General features: G+C 35.1%; 1 protein-coding gene across 1 annotated transcript; it reads right to left on the bottom strand.

The window, feature by feature from the left end:
- LOC134694276 (uncharacterized) lies at positions 1-1,650 on the bottom strand. Its single transcript, XM_063555279.1, has one exon. It carries the CDS (start codon positions 1,648-1,650, stop codon positions 1-3), a length of 1,650 nt encoding a protein of 549 aa, XP_063411349.1.
- Between the last annotated feature and the right edge of the window lie 9,385 nt (positions 1,651-11,035).

Here is an 11,035-nt window from a genome sequence, read left to right as displayed (position 1 = left end):
TCATTGGGTTTTATAAATATTGATAGATTCGCCATAGTCGTTTAAGACTAACAGTTCTTTTGTTTCATTGTTGTAAGATAAACCAGTCGGTAGATTGATACCATCGTCTGCTGACAAGACAATGTCATGTTTCTGTCCATCATTAGATATTCTATGTATGTTGTTTGATATTTGCCCTGCTACATACACATCCCCACGGTCATCTACAGCTACACCAATAGCACCTTTCAGGTCAGGACTGTTGTATATCTCACGTTCTTTTCCATCCGAAGAAACTAAGAATACTTTATTACTTCTACTGTCAGTACAATAAACATCACCATCCTGACTGGCACAGATTTGATAAGCATCAAACGTTGTTTTTATTACTTTAAAAACTTTACCATTGATATTCACAATGGTTAGAGTGTGAGATTTATTTTTTACCCAGATCTTATCCTTTACAGTGGTGATTCTGCTACAGGATCCTTCAACATTTATTATCCTTCCAGGCTTCAATGATGTCAGGTCGATGATCTGGATACCTGCACCACCAACAGATACCACAGCATGGGTTTTGTCATATAAGCTTATGTTGTGTGGTGAATAATCCATTTTAATCACGCTGGAGTCCGATCCATCAAGTTTACAAACAAAAAGTTGTGTGCCCTGGTATTGACAGAGTAGTAACCTATCATTAGGAATAAAGCATCCTCTGAAGATACATACTTCATATCCTAATATCGTGGTCTGGAATGAATGTGTCAGTGATAACTGTCTTTCGTCTTTCACTAGAAATTGACCTTGTTGATCGATATCTAATACAGGCATTTGGACTTGGACATTTTCCACCGTTATTGTACCTAAGTCTTGGACTAGTTTCTTCATTTTCGACTCAAATTCTGACGGATGATATTTAAGTATCGGAACAGTAGCTGTTTGGATTTCTCTGATTTCTAATTCTTTTTGGTAAGCTTTCGCATCTAGAAATTTTACCACCTGGAATAAATGAACTTCTGATGTATGTTGCTTCAGTGAATGTAGATCACTTTTCCATGTAGACAGCGAGTCTGCACTGGATTGTATGCTATCTTTATTTCGGGACACACTCTCAGTACAATTTGCACACTTAAAATCAATATCTGTATGTATCTCTGCTTCTAACGTATCTAAATAAGCAATGACTTTCCGTTTGATTTCAGACACCCTTGTCTTTATTTTGGTACGACTCTTTTCCAAATCTACAAGTGTTTTCTCACTTTGACTCCGTCTGTTCTCTGTAACTTTACATAGGTTTGAAATCCTTCTCTCTAGATCAGAAATAGCGGTACCATCTTTCACGCCTCTAGCAGCTTTTTCAATTAAAATGATAGACTTGCAATTTTGATGTGATATCGGAACACATGACACGCAGACTACCTTGTCATGTTGACAGCAGTACAGTGCAATCTTTTGATCTGAATGATTGTCGCAGTTCATGGACAATGTAAGAAGTGACGAACTGAGTTGTTGTATCTCTTTCATTGGTACTATCTTGTGAGGCGGGGACATCCTTTCGTGAACTCTAGAACACGTCTTGCATACAAGTTCACTGCAGTCACTGCACCAAGATACAGCTGTAATGTCTTCATCACTGCGTTGACAACCAGCACAGATTTTACTGTCCGCCATTCTGTAAGAATAAAAAAACATAGCGTCTGCAGTTAAGATATTCACTAAAAGAATGAAAAGTGTTGCGGCCTTCTTTGACCTCATATGGTCTGTAAAATATAAACATAGATAGTATTTTATTTTATTGCATTTTTCAGAAGAAAAGATATAAAAACATTTTTATCCTTTTAAAGCCAGAGTGATCACTCTGACCTGTCCCAACTACTTATCAGATAATAGCTGAATAACTGCAAGTTTTCAAGAAAAAAACAAGAAATCAAGAATGAGGTCAAAAACTAAATGTTACACAATTACAGTACATCAAGTTCTCCATATTATATAAGACAACATGATAGTTTGTGACACTACAAAATATATTTCACATTATTAAGAGTGTAAAGAATTTCTAGGAATAAATCTTTTGAAAAAATAAAATATCAGTTGGAATAAATAGACGAGTAAAAAGGTAAAGAACATAGTACGGAAATATAATACTGTTATCTTAATATCGTAAGAAAACATCAAATAGTGAAAATAATAAACTCTTATAACAATTAAAACAAATGGGACTCGGGAGGGGATTCCGTGCATTAGCGTCTTTTGTCAAGACAAATGTCAAAAACATTGTCACACATAATATCGATTCGTATTTATCAGAGATTAACACTGTGACTTTTGATGTGAAGTAACTACATGTATAAGCAAATTCAAGGGAAAAATTGGTATATGAACACAGCTTTAGTGTTTGCGTGTTCATTATAATGTCCCCATATCTTTTCATTATAATGCAGAAACGAATAACGTCTTTCTTGAAAATGTCAGTATACTTCAAATGAAGGGCGAAAGATACCGTGCAGAGGAAAAAGTAAAATCACAAAAATACTGAACTCAGAGGAAAATCAATTTGGAAAGTCCATAATCACATGGCAAAATCAAAAAAAACAAAACGCATCAAAAACGAATGGACAAGAACTGTCATATTCCTGACTTGGTACAGGCATTTTCAAATGTAGAAAATGGTGGATTAAACCTGGTTCTATAGCGCTAACCTTCTCACTTTAATAACAGTCTCATCAAATTCCGCTACATTTAAATGATGCGTTAAATAAACAGTCACAATTAATAAAATAGTCAAAATATGGGTACATCAGTCATCATCGTATAACAATTTTAAAAGGAACAATTTAACAGGACACAAAAACATCTACTATCTACGAACACATGGATTGATTTGAGTGTCTGACGTCAGAAAAATTATATACGTCACATAAATTTGTCGTTCAATGTGCCTACAAACAATTTTAAAATTTACATAGGCAATGTACGCATACAGGGTTAAAAAATCAAAAGTATGTAAGAATAAATTACAGAAATAGACCGAGATTCAAACTAGTCCAAAAGTTATACATAGAATTTATGAGAATCCAAAACATTTAAAAGGAACAATTAAACAGGACACAAAAACATCTACTATCTACGAACACATGGATTGATTTGAGTGTCTGACGTCAGAAAAATTATATACGTCACATTCAAACTCAAAGATAAAAAAATAAACAGACAACGTCGTGGATAAAAAAGAAAATAAACAGACAACGCCGTGGCTAAAAAGAAAATAAACAAACAACGCCGTGGCAAAAAGAAAATAAACAAACAACGCCGTGGCTAAAAAGAAAATAAACAAACAACGCCGTGGCTAAAAAGAAAATAAACAGACAACGCCGTGGCTAAATAGAAAATAAACCAACAACTCCGTGGCTAAAAAGAAAAGAAAAAAACAAACAACACCGTGGCTTAAAAGAAAATAAACAAACAACGCCATGGATAAAAAGAAAATAAACAGACAACGCCGTGGCTAAAAAGAAAATAAACAGACAACGCCATGGCTAAAAAGAAAATAAACAAACAACGCCGTGGCTAAAAAGAAAATAAACAGACAACGCCGTGGCTAAAAAGAAAATAAACAAACAACGCCGTGGCTAAAAAGAAAATTAACAGACAACGCCGTGGCTAAATAGAAAATAAAAAAAACAACGCCGTTGCTAAATAGAAAATAAACAAACAACGCCGTGGCTAAAAAAAAAAGACAACGCCGTGGCTAAAAAGAAAATAAACAAACAACGCCGTGGCTGAAAAGAAAATAAACAGACAACGTCGTGGCTAAAAAGAAATTAAACACAACGCCGTGGCTAAAAAGAAAATAAACACAACGCCGTGGCTAAAAAAAATAGACAACGCCGTGGCTAAAAAAAAAAAATAGACAAGGGCGTGGCTAAAAATGAAAAAAAAACAGACAACGCCGTGGCTAAAACAGAAAGAAAATCCAGACAATTCAGTATCTCAATTAAAAATAAAAACACCTCAAAATGCCTTTGCATGTAGTTTTCAAATAATCATAACATACATACTTTTTATGTTATTTTCGAAATTGCTGTTTGTAAGCTACTTTGAACAACCTTGGTGACCGACGTAAACAAACAATTTGTATTGTCATCTTTATCATTAGAAGTGTTACTTTTCTATTATAAATATGATTGTTTGATTTAACTTACCTATCCAGTTTGTTTAAAACAAAAACTTTGTCTTTTGCTTTTATCAATCAAGGTAACTTTAAATTACTTTCGTTTTCAGTGGAAATTCCCAATCAATTAAAGGGAGATTATTTAAATGCTCCAAAGGTGATTTGACTGAATCGGTGGTTAAATTTAAATCGCATTTGTAGTAATGTTGATAAAAAGAAAAAGATATATAAAGACCGTGAAGCTAACCAGTTTTTGAGTACAATTATTTATAGTAAATGGGTCATTACAAATGTTCTGTCTCTTATATAGTTGCCTTAATGGTTACACAACATACCGTTTAGCGGGTTATTTTTGCGTGTTCAGATCTGTATATAGGGCGTACATCTACCCGAAACATATGACAAGAAAAGGGAAATATATTATTTTTTGCACCATAATTAAATTGATTGCAAGCTTTGTATATACTAAATTACACATCTTTAATAAACAGGGATTTCATGGGAATGGGAATGGGCAGGGATACATTAGCGGTGTCTTAAGAGCGGCGTATAGTGAGAACATCTACCCAAAAGATAAGAAATTAAAGGGAACTCAGTAATCAACAAATCAATCTATGTTTATCTTCGAAAAAATAGTAGCTTATATTCAATTCCTGGATTACTATGCATTAATACATGTATCTGTGTCAGGAAACCAAGTTTTATCTGAAAAGCATGTGAATGTCTGAACAATCAAGTCGTTCAGTCATGTTCACTTCGCTTGAAATTATTCCAATACTAGTTAGATACTTTTCAGGAAAAAAAACGTATGATGTTGGTTTCTGCAACTAAAATCAAAAGGATACTAAAAGTCTAGGCATAGACTGAACAGTTCTTAACCGACAACAACCAGATTGTCTTAACAGTGCTGAATTTACCTCAAAGAAATTGAAAGACTAACAATTACTTAAGGATAGACTTTGGGTCATGGCGATAACTCTTTATACCAGTTATGCGTTTGTAAAAGTCAAGTTTCGTCAATATTTTTTAAGCATTTCCCTGAAGCAGACGGGAAATTATATGTAACCTAGAACTTTATAATGTATATATGAAAATTGTACATTATAATGTTATATTATGAACCTTGCTTTGTGCTAGTATGCTAGTTTGCACTAAACCTAAAGACATTTCTCTGAACACATTTTTGTATCTTGGACTAATTTAACGCTTGATTTGACCTGGCTTTTGGGAATTTATAACCTATAAAAAAAAATGTCAAAAACTGTATTAAAATCTGTTGTTTGACCTGTCTAGGAATTGAACATATAACCTATTAACCTTTTTGCGGCACACAACTAGGAGACTATTCAGACGGAATGTACAATCAAAATGTCTTGTGGCACAAAACTAGGAGACTATCCGGACAGATTGTACCATCAAATTTTCTTGCGGCACACAACTAGGAGACTATCCGGATATATGTACAATCAAAACTTCTTGCGGCATACAACTCGTAGACTATCCGGACAGAATGTTCAATCAAAACTTTTGTTTTGTGCCCTTTATAGCTTTTTGTTCGGTTGGAGCCAATGCTTCGTTTTGAGGCCATACTTTGATCTATGGTGGTTTACTTTTACAAATTGTGAACTGTGTGGAGAGTTGTCTCAATGACACTCATACCACATTTTCGTATGACGCTCATATTAAAAAAAGTTAAAAAGGCCTTGTTACAATTTGAAAAATGTAAACCATTATATCTGTTCGGCATCTATTCACATGTTGGTTTTCTTTTATTGTTTATATTGTATTTCATAGAATTTATTTTAATCTAAATACTATTAAAGTATTCAATTGTTTTATTTACTCTTACTCCTTCACTTACTCACTCTCAAACATTTGTGTAACCGTTCACCCGCTCATCCATCTAATTCTCTCACTTGTCTTTTCGCTCATTCTACCACTTACTTTTATCCCCGTTCTCTAGCTTGTTCATAAACACAGTTTTTCGCTCACTCATCGCTTGGTCATCCACTAACAACTCACGTTTTCTCTCGCTGACTCATGAAGATACTCTTCACTGATAATTCTCTAACTGTTCCATTTACTTAATATGTTGCCGCATATCAACTTAACCCCTGTCATTTCCTTGGTCTCTGTCTCATCTACTCACTTCAATGTTTCGCTTGCCCATTTATTAACTCATTCCGTTTCACTCATCCATGCACTCTATCGTTCACCTACTCTTGCGTAGCCTCTCACTCTCATCCTTTAACCCACTAAACATTCAATCCACTAACTAATTGTTTCACCCGCTCTTTCACGTATCTACCCGGTTTCTGACCCAGTCTTCCACCTTGACACTCAGGTATCCATTCAATCACACTCGCTAATTCTCCTACTCTAACACTCAGCATCGCCTTCACTCCCCTTCAGTTTCTAAATCTCACATCCTCACTCTCTCTCATCCACGCGCTCTCTCTCGTCCACTCGCTTCACTCAATCCGCCCTTTTCGACTCTCTCTTTCGCTCTCTACCAATCTCGCACTCTTGCCCACAATCACTCTCTCCCATTCTCGCTCAATCTTACCCCAACTCTCAATATCTCCCCTACCACTCTCTTCCTCTCCCACTATCGCTACCTCGCTTTCCCACTCTAGCTACCTCGATCTTCCACTCTCGCTCTTCCACTCTCCTACTCCCGCTTTATTCTACTATGTCGCTCTGTTCTACTCTTCGCTCTGCTCTACTCTTTGCTCTGTTCTACTTTCGCTCTTTCCCACTCTCTCTATCACTCTGTTCTTCTCTTCGCTCTGTTGTACTCTCGCTCTCGCTCACTCTCTCTCTTGCTTACCTACACTCGCTCTGTTCCACTCTGTCCAACTCTCTCCTACTCTCGCTCTTTTGTACTCTCGCTCTTTTCTACTCTCGCTTTGTTCTACTCCCGCTCTGTTCTACTGTCGCTCTGTTCTACTTTCGCTCTTTTCTACTCTCGCTCTGTTCTACTCCCGCTCTGTTCTACTGTTGCTCTGTTCTACTCTTGCGCTGTTCTACTCCCGCTCTGTTCTATTGTCGCTCTGTTCTACCCTTCGCTCTGTTCTACTCTTGGTATTTCCCACTCTCTCAATCGCTCTGTTCTACTCTCGCTCTCTATCTCTCTCTCTTGCTGCCTACCTACTCTTGCTTACCCACTCTTGCTTACCTACTCTTTGCTTCACTCCTTAGAAACTGATGCAGGCTTGATGTTCCTGTGCAATTTGCAGCCGAGCAGGAGATACATCATAGCGGTGTCTGGAACAGGCAGTGCTTATGTTCTGCTCCGTTAAGACTATGAATGAACAAGTCCATCTTTTCAGGAGAACATCACTGCCGACCAGTATCCGACAAAGATCGGCACCCTCACCTTCAGTTAGACTTCATTATTAGAGGAGTAAATCATTAGATTGGACGTGACACATTTTATTTCAATAAAAATTATGTTTGCTGTGGTATTTTTCCAATTTATTACTTGCAGTTTAATATTCATAAAGGAATTGTATGTTATTTTGCTATCATTTGCAAAATGGTTGTTTAACAGTCTATTCACTTTTTTAGTGTAATTGGCTTAAGAGGTTTCAATTGTTTAATAATGGAGAAAATTACATCTAGACATATTAATGGGTGATAACTATAATTGATTGTTTTTAAATTCAAAAGAATTGAGAACGTGTTACGTGTAATCAACACCTCCTTTCGTGTTCGAACTGGTTTCTTGATAGAAATTAGGTAAAAACCATCCACTATCCTGACAGCGAATCGGTATTACATATTGAGAATTCCGATTGAACTTAGCATTGTTAGATTTTTGTTTTAACTCTCGAAAGGTATGTCATTTGGTATAGCCTTATGAATCCTGACCATTAACTTGTCATTTTGAGGAGTATCATCAATTGACCTAGAGTTCCCAACCGTTCCCAGCCTGTCAAATGCATCCTGGCTTTTTTTTTTTTGTTTTTTTTTTTGTTTCGTTTAGCAAACAACAATCAATCAATCAATTATTTTTTTTGTTTTATCGGAGGGGGTGTAGAGTTTGTGTTGCTCAATCTGTAATTTCCCATGTAGTGTGTAGTGTTTTGTGTTTATAAATTATCCGTCTCCTCGTCTTTTATTGTTTGTCCATTGAGAAGTCTGTCTTTCTTTAACATATAGTATTTTATTCGCACTATGGTATCCCCCCTCTTTTATTATTTCTGTTCTTCTGGTATCAAAAAGAGAATTTCACGAAAGAGAAAGGCGAACGTGACCAAACGGGAAATGAAAAACTCACAAGTCAAAGACAACGGACAACGCCAATCCAAAATACGAAATATGACAAAAGACAAACAACATTTTACTTAAACACATTTATGTTAGGAAAAACAAATTCAATTTAAGCAATAGCATAACTGAATATCAAATAAACACAATGTTAAACACTACCGAACTTTTAAAATATCAAACAGACGCTTCTCGATAATACAGAACTATAAATTAAATAAACGCAGTTTTTGATTTAGCAGAACTATAAATAAAACAGACGCAGTGTTCAACATTACAGAACTAGAAATTAAACAGACGCAGTGCTCAACATTACAGAATTATAAATTAATCAGATGCAGTGCTCAACATTACAGAACTATAAATTTAACAGACGCAATGCTCAACCTAAGAGAACTATACATTAAACAGACGCAGTGCTCAACATTACAGAACTATTTATTAAACAGACGCAGTGCTCAACATTACAGAACTATAGATTAAACAGACGCAGTTCTCGATATTCCGTTCGTCCGTTCTTCCGTCTGTTCCGCTTCAGATTATAGTTTTGGTTAAAGTTTTGGTTAAAAACCAAAAAACTATTTTGGAGGTACTTTTTTATGAAGTTGAAGTTTAATCAACTTGACACTTGGTACACATGTTCCCTATGATATGATATTTCTACTTTTAATGCGAAATTAGAGATTTTTCCCCATTTTCACGGTCAATTGAACATAGAAAATAATAGTGCGTACGGGGCATCCGTGTACTGGGGACACATTCTTGTTTCTAATTGTTGAAGGCCATTCGGTTAACTTATACATTACTCTCCGCTAAAAAGATGAAAGAATAAAAAAAAAACATTGGTTTTGAAAAGTCAGCCTTTTGTCTTTATTTTTAACAACTGGTACTATTTTAATTTGTTTAGTTTCAATGAGGAAACATTCAGGTATTTTTTTTTAAATATTTGATCTAATTGTAGAAGTCTCAAGTTACTGATTCACAATTCGGTCTTTTATGAACTAAAATAGAATGTGTGAACGAAATATGCATACCCATCTTTACATTGTTCTTCTCTTCCTCTTTGAGTAAATTTGAAAAGTTACTTCCGACTTGTACAACAAAACATATCAATATATGTTTCTAGATTTTTTAATGTGTTATTATTTATTATAAAAAGTTTCCTATTCATTACACTTCATAACTTAATAGGTATTGTATCACTCTCGGTATGGTTCAACAATTTAATCTGAAAAAGTTTCATGCAAAAGCAACATTAGAAAACTTGGTTATATAAACCAAGTTGTCATTAAGATATAAAAACTTATTGTTTATATTTCGGCTAATCACCAATTCTCACATTTTAGTGTTCATTAGCCAGTGTTCATATGTGCATTGGGTTTTGTAAATATTGATAGATCTACGATAGTCCTTTACGACTAATAGTTCTTTTGTTTCATTGTTGTAAGATAAACCGGTCGGTCGATCGATGCTATCGTCTGCTGAAAAGACAATGTCACGTTTCTGTCCATCATTATATATTTTATATATGTTGTTTGATGTATATCCTGCTACATACACATCCCCACGGTCATCTACGGCTACACCATAAGAACCGTCCAGGTCAGGACTGCTGCATATTTCACGTTCTTTTCCATCCGAAGAAACTAAAAATACTTCATTACTGGCTATGTCAGTACAATATACATCCCCATCTTGATTGGCACATATATCATAAGGATCAAATGTTGTTTGTAATACTTTAAGAACTTTACCATTGAGATCCACAATTGTTATAGTATTATATTGATTTTTTACCCATATCTTGTCCTTCACACTGGTGATTCCACTACAGCTTCCTTCAATTTTAATTCTCCTATCAGGCTTCAATCATGTGAGGTCGATGATCAGCTACTACAGCATAGTTTTTGTCATATAAACTTATATTTTGTGGTGCATAATCCAATTCAATCCTTTTAATATTCGATCCATCAAGTTTACAAACAAAAAGTTGTTTATCCCTGTACCTACAGAAGAGTAACCTATCATCAGATATAAATCATCCTCTAGTGATACCTACTTCATTTCCTAATTTTGTGGTCTGGAATGAATATATCAGCGACAACTTTATTTCATCTCTAACGAGAAAATGATATTGTTTTTCTATATTTAGTACAGGTTTTGGTACTTGGACATTTTCTACCGTTATTGTTTCCAAGTCTGGGACTAGTTTTTTAATTTTCGACTGAGATTCTGACGGAAAACATTTTAGTATCGGAACAGTAGCTGCTTCGATTTCTCTGATTTCTTATTCTTTCTGGTAAATTTTTGCATCGAGAAATTTTACCAACTTGAATAAAAGAACTTCTGATGTGTGTTGCTTCAGTGAATTTTGATCACTTCTTCATGTAGACAGCGAGTCTGCGCTGGATTGTATGCTATTTCTGTTTCGGGACACACTCTCAGTACCATTTTTATACTTAAAATCAATATCTTTATGTATCTCTGCTTCTAACGTATCTAAATGAACAATGACTTTCCGTATGATTTCAGACACCCTTGTCTTTAATTTGGTACGACTTTCTTCCAAATGTACAAGTGTTCTCTCACTTTGACTCCGTCTGTTCTCTGTAA

Source organism: Mytilus trossulus, chromosome 13, assembly GCF_036588685.1.
Source record: "Mytilus trossulus isolate FHL-02 chromosome 13, PNRI_Mtr1.1.1.hap1, whole genome shotgun sequence".
In the NCBI taxonomy this organism is placed as follows: Eukaryota; Metazoa; Mollusca; class Bivalvia; order Mytilida; family Mytilidae; genus Mytilus; species Mytilus trossulus.
The sequence above is the reverse complement of the archived record's forward strand: the minus strand, read 5'-3'. Positions and strand labels throughout refer to the sequence as shown.

What these genes read in the sequence shown, in the direction of transcription:
- LOC134694276 (XM_063555279.1), bottom strand. Translation starts at nt 1,650, where the DNA reads ATGGCGGACAGTAAAATCTGTGCTGGTTGTCAACGCAGTGATGAAGAC.